The 21689-nt window shown below is 38.6% G+C and overlaps 1 protein-coding gene across 1 annotated transcript in view; it reads left to right on the top strand.

Moving 5' to 3' along the window:
- The window catches only part of ACTN2 (actinin alpha 2), a 72448-nt gene that overhangs the window by 46547 nt on the left and 4212 nt on the right, over positions 1-21689 (top strand). The window contains exons 13-20 of the mRNA XM_063443647.1: positions 4332-4440; positions 4871-5011; positions 7793-7975; positions 8959-9093; positions 11034-11213; positions 14934-15080; positions 20244-20309; positions 21083-21241. Coding sequence (XP_063299717.1) covers positions 4332-4440; positions 4871-5011; positions 7793-7975; positions 8959-9093; positions 11034-11213; positions 14934-15080; positions 20244-20309; positions 21083-21241 — 1120 coding nt within the window. The remainder of the gene's footprint in view (positions 1-4331; positions 4441-4870; positions 5012-7792; positions 7976-8958; positions 9094-11033; positions 11214-14933; positions 15081-20243; positions 20310-21082; positions 21242-21689) is intronic.

Genomic DNA, 21689 nt, shown 5'->3' with positions numbered 1-21689 from the left:
GACGTTTCATTAAGGGTTACTCCTCTATTATTGCTCCTATCACCAATATGACCAGACAAGGGGCTGACACTAAGAATTGGTCTACTGAAGCACTTCTGGCTTTTAAGACTCTCAAGGAGCTGTTTGCTTCCGCACCAATTTTAGTTCACCCTGATACTACTCTGCCTTTCCTACTCGAAGTTGACGCTTCTGAGACGGGTATAGGTGCCATCCTGTCCCAAAGGTTGGGTGTGGATAAACCATTACATCCATGTGGGTATTTTTCCAAAAAATTATCGGGTACTGAGAGCAGATATGACATTGGTGACAGGGAACTCCTAGCGGTTATCATGGCTTTAAAGGAGTGGAGACATCTATTGGAGGGGACTTTGCATCCTGTTACCATTTTGACGGATCATAAAAACGTATCCTATATTGGGGAGGCTAAACGATTATCATCGAGACAGGCCCGTTGGTCTATATTCCTCACTCACTTCAATTACATACTCACATATAGGCCTGGTTCTAAGAATTCTAAAGCTGATGCCTTGTCTCGCCAACATGAACCTTCTGCCATATCTGAGCCGGTTTTATCCTCTATAGTACCCAAGTGTAATATCATCGCTAACACAACTCTCAAAATCCATTCTCCGCTTCTTGATCAGATCAGGAGCTTGCAGCATCTGGCACCTAGACTGACTCCTGCGTCTAGACACTTCGTTCCTCCTGAACTCCAACTGGAGCTCTTACAGTGTCTTCACGAGAGTAAGGTGGCTGGTCATCCGGACGTTCGCAAAACATATTCCTTGATCTCTAAGGATTTCTGGTGGCCTTCTTTACGGAGGGATATTAAGGATTTTATCGGAGCCTGTGAGGTCTGTACTAAGACTAAACTACCTCATTCGCTTCCTTGTGGTCTCTTACATCCCCTGGAAGTTCCAGAAAAACCTTGGTCCTGTTTGGCGATGGATTTTATTGTGGATTTGCCTGTTTCGAAAAAGCACACTGTTATTCTTACAGTGGTGGATAGGTTTACCAAGATGGCTCGTTTCGTGCCTTTACCTAAACTTCCGACTTCACCTGAATTAGCGGAGATTTTTGCTAAAGAGATCTTTCGCTTACATGGGATACCTTCCGAGATTACTTCTGATAGAGGTTCCCAGTTTGTTTCACGTTTCTGGAGATCATTCTGTTCTCAACTAGGCATTAAATTGAACTTTTCTTCTGCTTATCACCCTCAGTCTAACGGAGCCGCTGAACGTACCAATCAAAAGATTGAACAATATCTGCGTTGTTTTGTTTCTGAACACCAGGACGATTGGGTCGGTCTGATTCCTTGGGCAGAGTTCGCACACAATAATCTTGTTTGCGATTCAACTCGCTCTAGCCCCTTTTTCATGAATTATGGTTTTCATCCTTCCATTCTTCCCTCGGTTCCTTCTTCCCAGGGGGTACCGTCGGTTGATACTCATGTTGCCAATCTGAAGAAGTTGTGGGATCAGACTCGACAAATTCTCCTACATAATTCTATACTGTATAAAAAACACGCTGACAAACGCAGAAGGCCGGCTCCTAGTTTTGTCCCTGGTGATAGGGTATGGTTGAGTACTAGAAACATTCATTTGAAAGTACCGTCTATGAAATTCGCTCCTCGCTACATTGGACCCTATAGGATCCTGAATCGAATTAATCCTGTTGCGTATCGCCTAGCGCTCCCCTCTGCCTTACGTATTCCTAATTCCTTTCATGTTTCCTTGCTAAAACCCCTGATCTGTAACAGATTCTCCTCCAAGGTCTCCTCTCCTCACTCTGTTCAGGTTGAGGGTCAGGAGGAGTACGAAATCAACTCCATCATCGATTCTCGAATCTCCCGGGGGAAAATCCAATACCTGGTTGACTGGAAGGGATATGGTCCAGAAGAGAGGACCTGGGTACCACAGGAGGATGTCCATGCTCCTCGTCTTCGCAGGGCTTTTCATTCCCGCTTTCCATCTCGTCCCGGTTCCTTCCGCCCGGTGGGCGTTTCTGAGAGGGGGGGTACTGTCAGGGTACCTGTAGTCTCTACCCCTGAGACGGGTAGAGACTTAGACGTTTTTCCATCCAGACGGCATGATTCTCCCGTTCCTCGCGGTCCCCTCGCGCATGTAAACGCCGGCCGCGAGAGAACTATGCCTTTTTGTAACGTGACGCTCAATAGTCGACGTCATGACGCTATTCTAGCCCGACCTGTCAGTCAAATCACGGACACGAATCAGGTCTCGGCGGAGGCGTGATTAGTCTCTAGAACCAGGGTATTTAAGGGAGCTCTCAGCATTTGCTCATTGCCCTGTCGTGGTTCTAGCCAGCCTAGTCACACAGTGCTCTTGTATTCTCTTGTCTTTTGGTTCTGACCCGGCTTTGTTATTACTTACCTGTCTTCTCTGTTATCCTTGACCCGGCTTGTCTCTCGCTTACCTGTCTTCTCGTTCCCTCGACCTCGGCTTGTCCCTGACCATTCTATCGTAGTATTACGTTAAGTCCGGCCATTCTAAGGTCCGGTATACGTATCTGCTACTCTTTGTACTCTGCGTGTTGGATCCCTGTCCCGATCCTGACACCTACAGAGGGAAGACCTTGCTGCACCGCCCACAACTGCGGAGGAAACCTTGGCTTCGGAGACACTGAGCTCGATCCAGGCCCCTGAGCAGACCCTTGAAGGGGAAGGACTTTAGCACTCCTAGATGCTGGGTCCGTGGAAAATTGGTGCTGGCTCCTCTTCAAACTCGGGACTGGTGTAGTAACCTTGTGTGGCCTACCCAACATGCCTATACTGGTGAAGCTCTTATGAGATTGCTGCTCTTGATTAGATTGGGCATCGGCTGACACACACATGCTACTGGGACTCCCGGTTCTTTCATGACCCCCTATATCGGGATTACAATTTTAAATTTGCTGGGAGACTATACTGTGGTCACTAGATTTCTGTCGTAGTAGCTGGTAGTGTCTATGTCAAGTTTGCCTATTGCTTGTGTTTTTGTTGCTTTGGCATAGTTCTGTGATCTATCTTATCTACCATATCAGCCACTAGGTTTTCTATTTTGTTTCGCATAATTTATCTATCCTTACCTAGTAGGAATAAGTAAACAAGAGTTTATTCATTATCTTCAAAATGTGGTGCCTTAGCCTATGCTTAATTAACCCTATCTTGTTTTACTTTAATTTTGTTTACTTTAAGTCATTTTCTTAAACCCCTTAAGGACACATGACATGTGTGACATGTCATAATTCCCTTTTATTCCAGAAGTTTGGTCCTTAAGGGGTTAAAAATAGTGCTACGTATTTACATGCCATGCCTATGTACGAATATGTATGATACTGAGTGTCTGTTGATGCTGTTGTGGCATCACAAACTTGTCTGTAACTCCCTGCACTGCAAAAATAAAGATTTTTGTAGAAAAAAGATTAGCTCCACGGTTCTCCAACTAGTAAAAAGGGACATGCATCACTTGACAATTATTATTATTTTTAAATTGGCAAACAAGCACTTTTAAACAAATATACAAACCAAAGTAAAGCAAGATAAACTTTGAAAGTATGAAATAAACATTTATAAACTTACTATAAATTTGCTCAGATTATTGGGCACGCCTCTTAGTTAGGAGAGTTTCTTCTGCCTCCTCTACCCTCTTTCTTACCCACCTAGCTCAGTTTTTAGAACAGTCTACTAATGACAGAAACAGTTCAGCATCATTGTTCAGCAGCAGGAGAAAGAAACATGGCAGCTTGCTCTGCATAATCACATGGATTAAATGATAAATACGATTCCCTCTCTTTGCCCCTGTCAGGATGTTGAAAGGTAAAGAGATCTAGCATAAATGTAAATTTGTCAGGTATGCCCAATGCACTTTTCTAGCATTCCTAGGGATAGGACACTGATTGGTTAGATCAGTCTGTGTCCTGGAGTGGGTGTGGAAAACGTAAGAAAGAAGAAGCAGGCAAATATTTAAATAAATTATCATACTGATTTTTTTTTTCTTCCAGCCTGCAGAGTGAAACAACTGTCTTACTCAAAGCTAGAGCTTTGGAATGAGAGAGTTGTTTCAAAGTAATGTATGTTCCTATAATGCCTACAAACAGATTTAAGTGCTTACTTGAAATGTGGCTATTGACAGTTTAGACATAGAACACTGGTAAGTACTACAAACTGGATTGAGCAGCACTTACCTAAAGCATATATATAGATTTAGGTGTTTCTCTCAGAAACAGTAACACATTTGAACAGTGCCATCTTGTGTTTCCATGCATTGCAATGAATTACTTTTTTTCTATGGGATTTGCTGCAGGCTTATCTTTCTGCCTTCTTCTTCTCCTAGTGAACTGGATTATCATGATGCAGCTAGGGTTAATGAACGATGCCAGAAGATATGTGACCAGTGGGACCGACTTGGTACATTGACTCAAAAACGAAGGGAATCTCTTGAGGTAAATGTCACTCGCTACAATAATTTTGTAGTTAACCCCAAACTACTGTGAATAGCTTCCTTGTCCTAAAGAACCCCCCCCCCACATCAAAATAATCGAGAATAATAATATAATACTAAACACAACCCCAAGTATATACTAACATAATCACAACATTACTATTATTTATTGCAATGATAAAATGCTTAAATGTAGTGCTATTACATCATCATCCAAATGGCTCTCAGCTCTTTTAATGGACACCATGAAAGCATTGGCGTGTTGTGCAGAGGCACATAAACTTGACTCTCATAAAAAAGGATTTTGTCACTGGTTGAAAGCTTTATTTGCCCTTAGACACCATATACCATACAGCTGCTCCACCGCATGGTATTATGCCAGTATTATTCAATATTATATAACTTCCTTCTCCATTTTCTGATTTCCACAGCGTACAGAGAAACTTTTAGAAACTGTCGACCAGCTTCACTTAGAGTTTATAAAAAGAGCTGCACCTTTCAACATCTGGATGGAAGGAGCCATGGAAGATCTTCAGGACATGTTCATTGTCCATAGTGTAGAAGAAATCCAGGTGTGGCTATTTGGAGGAGAGAACATGTTATTACAAAGTTAATGGAATGCAGAGACCATGTCTCAAAGTTCTTTACAGAGAGAATATTATTTATTCTGGTAGTTGGTTGATATAAAGTTTCATGGAGGATGTTTTCAGAATATTTATATGTGTAATCGGATTTGCTCAAATATCCCCAATGCCCAGACACCGTTACAAGCTAGAAAATCTATCATCCATTGCTTTTATTTAAAGGGACACTCCAAACCCCAAAAGCACTTTAGCTTTGCCCTTTTTTTATTTATTTTACAAAAGTGCAGTTTTTAATAGAAATTGGCATTTTTATAAATGAACTTTGTTATATCCCTCTGACTGTCAATTAGACAACAGGTCCTGTTACTTCCTGGCAGCTTAGCTCTGTGGAGCTAAACTCAAGAGACAGCAATTGCTTAGAGCACCTACCTCACAAAGACTTCTAATTGAGCTGCATTAGGAAGTCTGTTATTGGACAGCCACGAAAGGTCTGGGCTAAGAGGAGGGTTGCAAAGACTCCAGACAAGAGATCTGCAGTTTTAGCAAGCTGTTTTTAGATGCACCCTCAATGAATTCATAATTAAATGAATGTATGCTTTCATTGGGGCAAATCTACTAAGCATTGATTTGTATAATTTTTGATTTATTTTTGGCATTTTGGCAGTGGAATGTGCCTTCAAGGAATGTAGTGATCTAAAAAGCTTAATTAATTTGAATACAAAAAAAATTCCAATTCTTGTCTAATTGTTCCCCCAGATGTTATTAAAGGAACAAACATGTATTCTTGACCCTATAGTGTTAAAAAAAACTTATTATTATCTTATTTGCAGTGCCTCACCTTATTTCTCCAGGAAGCGCCTCTAGTGTCCATCTGAGGAGCGGCCACTGGAGGTGTCTCTAGGTTGTAATATAAGCGCCTTTTCTCTGAAAGGACAGTGTTTACTGCAAAAAGCCTGCAGGGTCTGATTATACTCACCAGGACAAATACATTAAGCTGAAGTTGTTGTGGTGACTATAGTGTCCCTTTAATTCCAACACTTTCTTTATATTTGTCCGTTTTTAAAAACATTTTCTATATTGAAGTGAAACAATGTTTCACTTTAATTTGAAATATAGAAAATACTGATTAAAGCTCTAGCTACCCTTGAGGTTATCAACTAATTTCAGTGTTGGTTTGTAAATGTCCCAATCTACTCTTTGCTGAGAGCTCACTGAGCACTGCAGCATGACTGAAAAGGCAGGGAAGATTTCCACTTGACCTTATTGCAGTTTATCAGTTTAAATAGAGAATGGAGTAACTACTATCTCACATGTGTCCTGTTTTATTACAGTGTATCTGCACTCAGTGTTGGGAATGCATTACTGTGTATGAGGATCTGCTGTTTCTTTTAGAAAAACATATCTGAAGTTTAAATCCTAAGAATAGTAAAAATCCCAAGTCATCTAAGAAATCAATAAGAATATAATAAAAATAATAATAACAATAATACCTATTTATTAACAGGTAGATTGAGAATCTGAAATAATTTTTGGGACAACCCATAAACATTCCCCTTTGCATATTCTATTCTATATGCGTGAACCATTAAACATTTCTGTATTTGGGTTTTAGGAAATAAATATTCTTTTTAATACATTTTTTTAAAAAGAGGGCAAACATGCCTTAGATAAACGATGTTTCTATATTAATTACCTTTCAATAGACATTATATATTTTTGAAGTTTATCTCTCTCCGTGTTGCTATAATCAACGTATTTGTACACTAGTGCCTTTTGAATTAATTCTTTTTACTTGAAAACTCAAAGTCAAAGTTGCAGCTGCTCTCTATAACTCCTTTGTATGTAACAGCTTGGGTTATTGTCCCTGTGCACACATCATAAACCCATTGAATAAAGCAAGCTGTTAGTGTTTTAGCTCTTTTACATTTAAAGAAATGATTAGTAATCATATATACAGAGCTATACCAAATATTGGTCTGTGCTACCCAGGATGTTTTAATACCGAGCAGTGCCAGAGATTGTCTATGTCTGTGCTCTAAAAATAAATAACAAATACATAGATCTGAAACAAATATCTCAAACTACTTTCAAATACATTAAGTGTACTGCATAAAATATTGTTTATTGTACAGAGGAATATGGATACACCCCTAGACACACTGCATTTAGCACAAAGACTTAAAAGAAGATTATGGCCTGGGTTTTTCAGAGTAAGGGTTTTCTTTGCATACTGAATAGAGTTTTTGCTATAGATTTCAATGGAGTAATTGATATTAAGTAAACAAAGTTAACCCTCACCCTGCTTTGGCAGGACAATTCCTGTTTTAGAGTCTTGTACCACCATCCACCAGATTTAGTGCGGAACACCAGGCAATTGTCTTAAGGTAGCACAACACAAGATTATCATTACTGCACTTGCGTGCTCTATAACCATAGAGTGCTGCATTTTCTGCATTGTCCAACTTCATTGGCGGGTCTTCTCATTATTGGCCTCACCAGTCAAGCAAGTTGCATAATTTGTGATGCCTCTGAAGGCCCGCCCACCCATCGCAAACCTATACATCCCAATTTTAGGAGGTACGTTTTTTAACATATTCACCATTTACTATATATTTTACATTGGTCCGAATAAAAGCATTTTCCCAACAAAATGTAAAATATAGAAATTTCAAACATGAACTAACATATATTGTTTATTTCTTAGCAGTGCTTTTCACAAATTATGCATGGTTTGTACAAGTTCTTTACCAGTCATTTTTTTGTCTACAGAAATTAATTACAGCCCATGAACAATTTAAAGCTACATTGCCTCAAGCAGACAGTGAAAGACAAGCAATTATCGGAATCCAAAGTGAAGTGGAAAAAGTGATTCAGAGTTATAACATTAGAGTATCTTCAGTCAATCCCTACAGTACTGTAACCTTGGATGAACTGCGCACAAAATGGGAAAAGGTAATTCTCTATATGGCTTGAAAATTAAAGGAACACTTTGTTAGGAATACAAAGAAGTATTCCTAACACTATAGTGTCCCTCTGCCCCTGCAGCAACCCTTCTGCCCCCTGCTCCCTCCGACCCTGGAAGGGATAAAAATATCTTTCTTTCATTTACCCGATTCCAGCGCCGATGCTGGGTCGTGTTTCTCCTTTGCCGACATCAAGCCTATGGGGGGAGAGGGGGAGCTAATGGCAATGCACAGTTAGTGCCACGTGTGCATTAGGCCTTGCTTGTTTTCCTATGTGGTTTTGACAGACACTGGATGTCTTTATGCAAAGCGTGAGCACGCTCAGCATTGTTTCACAAAGTTCATCTCTGTGAAACTGCAGTAAGTGCCTCTAGTGGCTGTCTGGTATAAATCCACCAGGGACAGACTTAACCTTGCTACATATACACATTGCAGCTTCTATAAATAAATGCAGGGACACTGCACCCAGACCACTTCAATGAGATGAGGTGGTCTGGGTGCCTTTAGTGTACAATTTTGCTATATTGTCCTAATAACCGTACCATAGTAGTGCAATATGGCAACCACAATGAATGCATTAAATTGTTTTACTGATTTAAAGATGAACATGCCATCTAAATACTCCTTGAAATATCCCTATTGCATTATGTAAGAAAAACAGATGTTTCAGGTGTCTTTATTATGTGTTTTAAATTGTATATACCTGTCAATGGCGAATAGAGACATCTGTTTACATTTTATGTATCCAAATATTTTAGAAGTGTTCAAGCAGCTCATATTTGGGTTCAAATTCATCTTTGACCAGTGTTGTTACCTACTGATTGTGATTAACTGTAATATTCTTATTGAAGGATATCTTCCGTATGATGTAACATTTGAAGGATATCTTCCGTATGATGTAACATTTGAAGGATATCTTCTCTATGATCAAACATTTTAACATATTAATGAGAAATACATATTCACAAACAGGTAAAAAAGCTTGTGCCTATTCGAGATCAATCACTGCAGGAAGAGTTATCCCGGCAGCAAACTAACGAACGGATGCGTCGACAGTTTGCCTCTCAAGCCAATGTTGTTGGCCCATGGATCCAAAACAAAATGGAGGTAAGTTTTGTGATATGTGATTAAGGACAATGGTATACTGTAAAAAAATAATATGCAAGGAATCTTTCAGAAAACTGTGTTATCTAGGCAGGAGTATAACTCAGAGCTCTAAAGTATAAGGAATACATTCCTTAAAGTTTTATCTTGTATAAAAAAATTATTCTGATACTATGGGGTACTTTCCCCTATAATTACTCTATGGGCTGCAAAGGTTTCCTGTTGGTTCTTGTGATTCTCACTAACGACATTGGTTGATTAGTTGGCGTTGCTGCATAACAAATGGTCTGGGCAACTTTTATTTTCTTCGTTCTTATATATGATCCCTGCTGATGCTAACAGAGACACAAGGCATTCCAAGATCGCAGTCACTTGACCATTTAAGTAACTGTTCATACAGCAACAATCACCTCCCCCTTTCCATCTATGTAGTGGAATGTTTTACACATTCGTTGCAGTTCTCTTTAATTCTGTAACTAGTATTTACAGGGTTCCACTGCATATTTAGTCTTCCATTTCAAGATAGTACTTTATTATCCATCAACATTATAAGTGTACCTCTTCTCTATTTATTATAACATGAATAGTAAATACATTGAAACAGCAAAAGAAACAAGTGACACAGCCCACTGAGACAGAACAGACAAAATTTGTGGTTGACCACAAGGGTCAACCACAAATATTGTCTCTCTAAAAGAGACAATGTACGTAACTACAATAATTTTGCTAATAAAAAGTTTATTTTATCATTATCTACACGAGTATTCCGGAATAAGATTTGACAAGAAAAGCTTATTATTTATGGCATGTAAAATCTAAATCTATACTGTGAAATACGCAGAAAGTGGCTATCAAAGATTCATGGGAATTGTAGTTTACTAACATCTGTAAATCCCGTTCACATACAGTTGCAGTAGGGCGAGGGTTGTTCCTGTGAGCTTGCAATCTAAAAGATCATGGGAGAAGTGAAACATTAGAATACGCAGTTCTTGACTCGAAGAGCTTACAACAGGGATAGGTAACCTTCAGCACTCCAGATGTGGACTACATCTTGCCATAATGCTGGCAAAGCATCAGGGGAGATGTAGTCCACAACATTTAGAGTGCAAAAGGTAGCCTTTTACTAACATACAGTATGTGTATAAAAAATAATATATATGCAAGCAAAACTGCGATTTCCAGATTGGTAAGTGAGTCTACAGGGCAGATAAGTATCTTAAACATTTCTAGAAGCAGTAAAACATTTTGCTTGATTTCATTACTGATTTTTTGTTTGCTTACTTTGTAGGCTTCATGACTTTTGTTCAAGCTTAACTGTATACTAATTAACAGCAAAACTGTATACTAGTTCCTAATATTTTTCATAGATGTGCTTATATAATGCCTAGATATGCATTAATAGATATTATTGCGTGTTACTTGAAATTTCTCACATTCATAAACTTCTGGAAAACTTGAGATCACCATATTATTCCATAGGTGAGAACATTTTAATGATATTAAGCCAGATACACACTTACACTTTCTATTTATATGTGAACAAGAACAGGCAGTGCATGGCAAATTGGTCTTATCCACAAAACTGGGCATGGCGTGATACACAGTAGGAGGAACCACAGACATAATAGGCTTAAACTCCTTCTTAGTCTTAAGTGTCCTACCCTGCCCCCAGCAGCCTAGCAATTCACTGTTAAACCTGGAGTTTTTGGACAATTAGTTAACAAGTATATGTACAAATAAAGGAACATGAGGATTGCTTTAATCTGTAAGAAAGGCATCTATACTTCCTGTTGTGATACTATAAAAGTTGCTGGTAGTGTGTGTGCACCTACAGAAAAAAAGTAATTATTTATTGTTTGAACGGATTTGGCGATTAAAGAGTAAGTCAGCAAAATTAAAAAATTGTCTGTTCATTGTCTCACTTTGCAATGTGTGTTGTGCAGGAAATTGCTCGAAGCTCCTTTAATCTCACTGCGTCACTTGAAGATCAGATGAACAGTCTAAAGCAGCAAGAACACAACATAGTGAACTACAAGCACAACATCGACAAACTAGAGGGAGATCACCAGATTGTTCAAGAATCCCTCATATTTGACAATAAGCACACCAACTATTCAATGGAGGTAAACAATGTAGACCATTAGAGTCTTTGGAATCTGTCTGTCTATCTATCTATCTATCTATCTATCTATCTATCTATCTATCTAATCTTTGGCTGTTATTGGCTAATTTTTGGATTTTGCCTCTTTATAAATCGTTGGTAAGACCACACCTTGAATATGCTGCGCAATTATGGGTACCTGTTCTAAAGAAGGATATTATGGCACTAGAAAAAGTGCGGAGACGAGCTACAAAACTGATAAAAGGAATGAAACATTTTTTTTATTTTTATTTATTTATTTATTTTTCAATTCTTTATTTTTGCAGTGCATAGTTTGAACACATACACTTGTATCGCCACGATAGCGGGTCCAAGTTGGTGAAATAAAACATATTCAACATTTTACAGTATCATGGCAAATTTAAACAGCACTTTTTCTTTTTTATATAGAACATGGTTACATGAAAAATCTGCCTCAGTGTTTAATAGTATAGTAAACTGATTAATCCTGTGACCTGTGGGATTAACATGCTAGCTGAACATAAGGTAACATCGCTGTACTGTCTGGACATATAATTGTCATGCTGCTTCAAAAACTAACAGAATGTAAATACGTGGTGTAGCTATATTTGCCTGAATAGGTTAATTGTATGTCGGCCCTAGGATTAGTGGTGCTACGAGAAAATACATTTGAGGTGGCATGTGGGGAAGCAAAATGTCATAGCGAGGTCCCCTGGGGTCCCCCAGGTAGAGGTCCCCTTGTGGATAGGCCGGATGGAGGAGGATCAATACCCCGAGGTCACGATGTGGCACAGTGAGTCGTGTTCGGTTTCACCGTCCTGGACCCCTGTTTACCATGTGTCTCTGATGGCTCACCCGATGCCTCGTTGGGGCTATACAGTGCTCTATTGTGGGTGTCCCTGGATCTCCTTTTGGGACCGGTGAGTGAGCAGGAGTTGGTGGGGTCGTTTGGCTGTACCTTGCTGCCTGCGTAGGGTCGCCCCTGATATGGTGAGTGCTTGTAGCGGGCTTGTGTTTGGCTTCTGCGGTGTCCTCCGCTTCGATGCCTTGTGTGTGCGAGATGTGTGCTCTCCTCTCCGCCGCCATGGTGTGGTTTTAGATCCCACCGGTGCTGCGATTCGTTGCTGTGGATCGGTTGGCGGCTGTCTAGGAGGGCGATGTGAGCTGGGTGGTCTTGGGACCCGTTGTTGCAGCCGGTGCTTGAGCTTAAGCCAGAATTCGGCGAAAATTCAATCCATTCAATCCATGCTGCCTTCCAGCAAGCATGAGGCCCAACAAGAGACCCGGGTTCTTGTTGGGCCTCGTGCTTGCTGGAAGGCAGCATGGTTTCCGCCATTTTAGGTAGGCCTCTCATTTCCCTCATGCGTTCCCGCTTTGTCTGGGGAGACCCCCAGGGGTGGACCGGGATCACCCCCACCGGTCCGAGGGGGGGGTTGCGGGGTGCCCGCTTGTGGCAGTTGGGCTCCGGAGTGCTCCAGTAAAGCGTGTATTTTTAGCCATTTTGGCCAGGTTTAGTAGGGAGCTCCAGCTATACACGTCTGTCCACCATGACAGTCAGGCCCCGCCCCGGAATGAAGCATTTTAGTTACGAAGAAAGGTTAAAAAATTTAAATCTCTTTAGTTTGGAAAAACAGCGCTTCAGAGGGGATATGATAACATTATACAAATTTATTCGGGGCCAGTACAAACCATTATCTGGAAATCTATTCATAAACAGGGCTATACATAGGACACAATGTCACGCATTTAGGCTGGAAGAAAGGAGATTTCATCTAACGCAAAGAAAAGGTTTTTTTTACAGTAAGAGCAATAAGGATATGGAATTCTCTGCCTGAAGAGGTGGTTTTATCAGAGTTCATACAGATGTTTAAACTGCAATTGGATACATACTTGCAAAAACATAACATACAGGGATATACCGTATTTATCGGTGTATAACACGCACCGGCGTATAACACGCACCTCATTTTAAGAAGGAAATTCCAGGAAATTTCCCCCCTCTCATAGTATCCCCCCCCCTCATCCCATAGTGTCCCCCCCCCTTTCCATAGTATTCTCCACCCCCTCCCATAGTATTCTCCACCCCCTCCCATAGTGTTCCCCCCTCATCCCATAGTGTTCCCCCCCTTTCCATAGTATTCTCCCCCCCTCCCATAGTATTCTCCACCCCCTCCTATAGTGTTCCCCCCTCATCCCATAGTGTTCCCCCCCTTTCCATAGTATTCCCCCCCCTCCCATAGTATTCTCCACCCCCTCCCATAGTGTCCCCTAGTGCACTTTCCCTCCCCTTGTCCCATAATTACTTACCTGTCTTGAAGCGTGGGCCGGCTTCACAGCGCGCACCGCGGTACTGGAACTTCAATTTCAGGTTCCGGTTTCCGGCGGGACTGAAAGGAAGTGTGCACACTTCCTTTCAGTCCCGCCAGAAACCGGAACCTGAAATTGAAGTTCCAGTACCGCGGTGCGCGCTGAACACCGGCCCACGCTTCAAGACAGGTAAGTAAATATGGTATATCGGCGTATAACACGCACACATCATTTTCCCCCTATTTTCAGGGAGAAAAAGTGCGTGTTATACGCCGATAAATACGGTAATTTCTAATTAGTGGGGTAGTAGCTGATTGATCCAAGGAGATATCTAACTGCTATTTTGGGGTCAAAAATGACTTTTTTCCAAGTCTGTTGCAATATTGGAAGCCCTTCAGACTGGGTTTTTTGCCTTCATTTTTTATCAACAGCAAATATGTGAGAAAGGCTGAACTTGATGGATGCAAGTCTCCTTTCAGCTATGTAACTATGTAACAATTTAACTATGTAATATATGACATGCCTGATTGTATATATCTTTCATTTTATTACGTTTTTTTTTTTTAGATAGTTAATGTTAAAATTGCATTCAATATGTATTTTAAGATAGTTCAATAAACATATTCCATGTATAGACATTTTGCAAATGCTGGCAATGATATATTACAATTGGTGAAAATATAAATGAGAACATATCATGTTTAGGCAGATCTGAGAAGGCAAAACATTTTTTCTAATGATTATTTTCTGTATCCAGACAAGGTGTTTTGTTATATTTTGGTAAAGCAGTACTTTCCTGCTGTGAACCCGACTAGACGATCTGTATGTCAGAACAGCTTGCAGTGTCCAAAATTCTTAAAGACAAACACATTTGCCAGAGGCACTTAATTTCAGTGAATGAAAATACAATATGTCACAAATGTATAAAAATACCTACCTATTGTAAGCATGTATATACTTTCTACACCCTAGCTAGATGAAATAAGACTGTGAAAACAATGTCTCTTTTAAGAGTACTATATGTTTATTGAGGCTCCAAATATACACTAGAAATTAAAAAAAATAAAAATCATAATCTGAACCACTCGGCCCAATCCCCAGGAAGTAACATTATTTCAAATTCCAGCCTCTTCAGTACTTCAATAAAGCAAGTCCATCTTACTATGTCGCATCCTTACATAGACTTCAACTTAACCAGGCCTTTTAGCTTACGAATAACCTTATCATCTGTAAGCCGTTTGATACATTTCATGGATAATTTTACATTTCAAATAAATAATTTAAAAATACTTTGTGTTAAAATAAGAAATTGTATCAAGCTATATAAAGTAGACAACTGATTTTTGTATTAATAAAATAAAATACAATCTAATTTATTTTGGTAATGAATATACATTTTATTCCTGAACTGTAGCACGTCCGTGTGGGCTGGGAGGTCCTGCTAACTACTATCGCTAGAACCATCAATGAAATTGAAACTCAGATGCTGACTCGAGATGCCAAGGGAATCACTCAAGAACAAATTAATGAATTCCGCTCCTCGTTTAATCACTTTGACAAGGTGAGATACATTATTTGGCACAAAAGTTGGTTATGTTATTTATTATGTATATCATTAGTAGCTATCTATATTTCTAGTAATATGCATACAATATATCAACGTAAAGTGCATTTATAGTGGAAATATATGAAGTATTATAGAAGCAGGAATGTAATTTTAGAATATATTGGGGTTTTTATACAAGCATTACACACTTGCAGTTTTCTCATTCAGCCTAACAGTTTGGTTTCCTTGAAGTGAAACCAAAGTCCTTTTAATGCTGGTTTCCTATGCCTGCTCTGAGTTTTAAACACGTAATGTTCAGACAGTGAAGAAAGCCCTTTGCTCGGAATCATCAAAGTTACACATTATAGGCACAATAAAGTGGTACCCCCCCCCCCCCCCCCCCCCGATTAACCCAGCCATTAAGAACATTGTGGTTGTGCAACCCCTATTTCCTTTATTAATGTTATATGTTTACTTAATAAAACCTCTTTTAAACAGTATTAATATTATTTTGGGCTAGTAATTTAAATTAAAAAAATTGCTCAGCTTACTTTATAATAATTGTACCAAGCATCATATCCAAATGAATTATCTTTTGTGGGCATTTTAAACCATGTTTATCTTGATAGGTACAATAGACTATTATTATACTAGCCTAATCTACGTATATCATCGTGTTTTAGAACAAGCATTCCTTCAACCTACAAATAAATAAAATAAGTTGTTACTAAACTTCCCAAGTGAACAGATTTTTTTTTTTGCAGTCCCTTAGCAGATCCCCAACAAGAGTGAGATTAGGCCCATCTGCTGTTCGGTATCAAATATAACTTTATCAGTAACACTTTACAAAGCAATCCCTTCATGCAAAGTTATTTTTAGACTTACTACAATAAGCCACATACCTTGCGTTAAGAGCTATTTTCAAACTAACTGATAGGGTAGTGCTACTATTTTATCAAGGCATTTGTAATCCTCTACCGTTTACAGGACAGCTTTTTTATTTTGAGTTCTTATTTTATTGCATTTAGAACCATATTTACTTTTAAAGTGCTCTATGTCTTTTAAATGTTGCCATATGGAATTCCCGTACTCCTAATTAACCTCTAAAGAAATCATGGACTTTTGATCCTGGCTGGGATAATAAATTATCCTTAAAATGTTGCTATAGTCACCAGAACCAGAACTACAGTCTAGGAATAACTCCACTGTCCATTCTTCAGATGGCTACTAGAGGTGCTACCTGTGGGCAGTGCTGCACAGTGTGCAGCACTGCCATTAGGTGTCTCCTCCCTCTGCATAATGCACTGAACTTTCCTCAAAGAGATGCAATGATTCAATACATCTCTATGAGGAGATGCTGATTGCCCAGGACTGTGTTTGGCTCTGCCCCTGATCTGCCTCATTGACAGTCTCAGCCAATCCTATGGCAAGGCATTGTGATTGGCTCAGAACAACACTTCTAATGAATGTCAGCCAAGCAGGCAGATCAAGGGCAGAGCCAACAGCTGCAGACTTGAACAAAAGTAAGATGTTGCTATATTTAGGGGGCAAGAGGGAGCCAGGGGGACTAGATGGTAGTTTTAACACTATAAGGTCAGGAATACATGTTTGTGTTCCTGACCCTATAGTGTTCCTTTAACTGCTGGCACAGTTTTTTTGTCAGTTGCATCACATTGTATGTATGTGCAACGTCACATGTTGGTGCATTGATCCACCAGACATTTTCTCTGTGTGTCCAGTGGTTAAGTCTAGATCATGGGGGGAAGGCATTGAGTTAGCTGGTTTTGTTATATGTGGCTCACCAGTATAAATGTTTCCCTGATGTCATGGAAATTAGGGTATCTCTATACTGAAGATTTGTAATCAATTAATTCACTTTGATAGAGAGAAAATAAAAATGTACACAATATAATTTCCTGGTTTAACAGGAAATGTCCCCTAAAAATTTTTTTTTTATATATAATAACCCTTTCATCGTGTTCTGAAAGGAATAGATTTTCTGTTAAAAAGAATATGTAAAAAAATTAGAAAAACCTAACCCTTTAATGGCAGGAGGGAGGCGAGGCAGGAAGCAAAGGCAGAGGGACACTGTAGTGTTAAGATTACAGAATACAGTTTTGTATTCCTAACACTATAGTGTTCCTTAATTATCTTCACTCCACTTTTAGTTTCCATTTATCATTTGCGCACCCCCTAGATATCTTTGTAAGGCATGGAATGTGTTCTTTAATGGGTAAGATGCTATTTTTTTTTTTTACTTTTTTCCTCAAGCTCCGCTTTTTATCAACATACCTAGTCCAAATAAATATAAACATGAATTATTACTGTGAGTGCAACCTTTCTATTTCCCCCAGAGATATAATAAGGGGAGGGAAATTTTACCTTTAGAGTGTTAAAATAGTTATTGGCTATTGGCCAATCTTTGTGGTTTACAGAAAATGCTTTCGCTTGTGCTCTTCATGATGGTAAACTTTAAAGGACCGCAATAGTGTCAGGAAAACAAACTTTTTCCTGACACTATATAATCCCTAGGTCCCCCCACCCTCAGGGCCCCGCTCCCGCTGGGCTGAAGGGGTTAAAACCCCTTCAGCCACTTACCTTAATCCGGCACTGGTGACCTCTCCTCCGATGTCAGCTTCTGAGTGGAGCCGAATGCGCATGCATTAAAAACGCCCATAGGAAAGCATTTCTCAATGCTTTCCTATGGACGTTCTGCGTGCTCAATGCCACTAGAGGCTGGATTAACCCTGCAGTGTAAACATAGTTTCTCTGAAACTGCTATGTTTACAGCTGCAGGGTTAAAACCTGGGGGATCTGGCACCCAGACCACTTCATTGAGCTGAAGTGGTCTGGGTAAAGTGGTCTGGGTGAGTATAGTGGTCCTTTAAGTCTATTTTAGCCATTCATTCAGTATCTTAGTTTGTATAATTTTAAAGTGGATTTGCCCATGGTTTGTCCTTACATCATTGTCTGGATAATGGCATATAAACAATATTATGACACTTGATGTTCATTCCATAAATTTAGAGAGAGAGAAAGAGAGAACAGCCTGAACAGAGAGAGCATAACTTGTTTCTAATTGAAGATTTACACACTCTGGAATGATCCTCTAGCATGTAAGCTCATTGAGCAGGGCCCTCAACCCCCTCTGTTCCTGTACGTCCAGTGGTCTGATCTCAATTATGTGTCTGTTAGTCCACCCATTGTACAGCGCTACGGAATTTGTTGGCGCTATATAAATAATAAAATAATAATAATAATAATAATAATTAGGTTTGATACATTAGTTAAGTGTTTCTTTGTCCTTTACCTCTCCATTCAGGCATGTATTCCTAATCTCTACCCAGTAAATTGGCACAGCTTTCCATGCTAATAGGGACACAGTGATCAGAGACAGGATGTCAGTATATTGTCAAGTATGTGTGGAAACAACTATTACAGTGGAAGGGAAACGTCATGCTCTTTAACCCTTTTGATGATTAAAACATAGGTGATGTACACATATCGATGTACACATATCTCTAGAATGTTTTTATTTTTAATTCTTTATTTATGACATTCCACAGGTGAGTACATCTCTGTAGCAAGTAAAGGTAATTAGCAAGTATACAAACAATTGTAAGTTTCAACAACCTCTAGAATTCTTAAGGACAATAGAAGTATCCCAATTTGATTTTAAAACATACATAATATTTATCTGTATCAAACGGAGTATTAAAAAAAATAAAAAAAAAATAAAATAGAAGTAGAAGTAGTTTGAACCAAAATGATGGAAGTAAGACCCTGCGAAATAGAAAGCAGACATACAAGACAGACAATAATTGATAGTGAGGCAGCAAAGGATTTCTAGATTTTAATTAAATGTAAAAACAAATAAACAATAAGGCAAGGTGGAGCATGTTTTTTTCAAATTGTGTGTCCAGTTTGTACTCATTAAGTGTAAAGAACCAATGACAATGCAAACCATCATAATAATTGATCTTTAAATACCCAGTATAGAATGATCTGCATAGATATCAGAAGCACCTCTACTCAACCTCACTAATGCAAAATAAGTTGGACAATTCCTGAGAGACGTTTGGAGATAACAGCACAATTACAACAATCTCCTGATTCAATGATGTCCCCTTGTTTAGATATAAACTTTCGGTGATTGCTCATATTTCAGAGCAATTAATGATCCATCCATACCTACCATTAGCCTAACTCGTGTTAAGAATAGTGCATTTGTAGCCAAAAAATGGTACTCACCTCTAAACAGATATAAAAAAAAACTAAGTTTAACCCCCTTTATATAAACAAAACCTCAGCTGCTCAAGCTGAAAACCTTTCAATGTGGTACCTGAGAGCAACAAAGCACAGCATGTACATGCTACATACATTATGTACAAGACATACATTAAATTGCATTGAAATACAATAAAGTAAAACTAAAATTACACTGTACAAGAAAGAAAAATGTGTGTGGATCTCTATGGATAACCAAAACTGGAGAGAACACTCAGTAGTTGCCCCCGCAAAATCAAGAAGATGGGGGTCCCAATTTACAAAAGAACTCAACAAATAGCCGCCATCTCTTGTACTACCCTATATGATTTATTGGCGTATTTTATTTTATTTAATGTACGTGTTTGTCTTCTTTCACAGTTTCATTGTCTCTCTCAGCTGTAGCATTGAAACATTACGTTAGTGTTAGCTAGGGATGTTGTGCTTGTTTAGTGAAGGTTATGGACTGTGAAAGCTTGTCAGAATCCAATTATTTTTTGATTATTTTTAATTGCCTTTCTTTTAAGGTTTGTTGTAGCAAGCTCTGATTAGTACCTGGTGGCTTTTAATGTGCATTCTGACACCTTCTCATTTGATATTCTTACTGTTAACGTGGATAATTAATTCCATGGAAAAACATTTTAGTGCCAGCAAACAAAAAATACAGTGTTTTACCATCAACTGTTTATAACCCCCCAAATTGTAATTTATAGTAAACAATCACTGGTAATTAAGTGGTTAGTAAATGTGTTACTTACTTGTTTTTTATACCAAATTAATGTTTGTTTTAATTTTTGTATTTGCCTTTTTAATCTTCATAATGTTTGGATTGTTTTCCTTTTTTTGTCATCTGTTGTCCAACATGGGTCCTACACGGGTTTTGTGCCTCCAAATGATTTTCAATGACTACAGAGGAAGAATGGATTGATGGACCATGATGACTTCAGAGCTTGTCTGATATCAATGGGCTATGATCTGGTATGAACCACAAGTTTGTGTATTATTAAAAAAAAAAACATGCACTTGTAAAAAAAACTTCAGTGATATGTCACATTATCCCATTATGGAACCATTGTTTACTTGCTCATTTGAATTAAATAATTACAAAAAAATCTAAAATGAAACAAATATACAGGGACGATTGAGGAGATCTACTGATCTCCTCAACCAGCCTATGAATTCTGCCGAGAAGGGCTCCTTATGCGTAATCTGACTTGGTGGACAGACAAAGAATGGGTGTGTTATTGGATAGAGAATAGAGTGTGGACAGACTGTAAATGGGAGCAAAAGTATAGTTGGAGACATAAATAGGGAGGGATAAATAAAAGAATCACAATTGTTTGGGAAATGGAGGTAGGAGACACAAGTTGAGAACAGAGGAGGGAGGTAGATATATGCCTTAACCCCTTTGCACCATAACCACTATCATAAGCCATATATGACATTTGGCAATGAAGAAATACGATTGATACACCTCTGACTATAATAAAGTATTAATTAGATTATGTTGCATATTATAGATTAATTTTATCTATGACGCAAGAAGTAGCCGCCATGATATGAAAGACTATGTTGCCATAGCTGCATCTAAATTAAATATTTCAACAAATGAATTTAGAATATATATATATAGATCATAATACAATGTATTATGATATAATCTATCATAATACCTTTATTTCTGCATATTTAAATGGCAGAATGTTAAAATGAATGACATTCTATTTACCACATATTTGTTATTCTTACAGGGGGAAGCAGAGTTTGCACGGACCATGGTCCTAGTTGACCCCAATGGGTCAGGATATGTAACCTTCCAGTCATTTATTGACTTCATGACAAGGGAGACTGCAGAAACCGACTCGGCAGAACAAGTCATTGCAGCATTTAGAATCCTGGCAGCTGATAAGGTTGGTTGATGTCAGAAGTTATTTCCACCCTAAACAGTCTGGAAAATATTCTAAATTGATTAAATACATTGTGATTTGCTTCACTACCCAGTCTTTTTTTCTGTACAAGATTTTTCACCAAACACGTATCACGTGACTTTTCTAGCAGAGGGTCACATGAATTAACCAGAGGACATTAATGGTAAAATATATGAATGTGCTTCCAATGCATTCCTTATAATTATAATTGGCTGATTTAGCTTGGAACATTGTGACATTCTACTTGTGCCCGGTCAAAGAATAGACTAGGATGTTCATGCAATAGAAAGAAGAACCAAGGTTTATATCTCTCTGTATGATATGTGATGCTTTTCAATAAATTGTAATACCCTGAAATAATAGGGCTAAATAATAATTATTATAATATTTTTAAAATATCATGTTTGCTGAATGTTTTACAAAAAGAATA

The sequence above is a fragment of the Pelobates fuscus genome, chromosome 2, assembly GCF_036172605.1.
Source record: "Pelobates fuscus isolate aPelFus1 chromosome 2, aPelFus1.pri, whole genome shotgun sequence".
NCBI lineage: Eukaryota > Metazoa > Chordata > Amphibia > Anura > Pelobatidae > Pelobates > Pelobates fuscus.
This window is presented reverse-complemented; position numbering and strand designations above follow the sequence as displayed.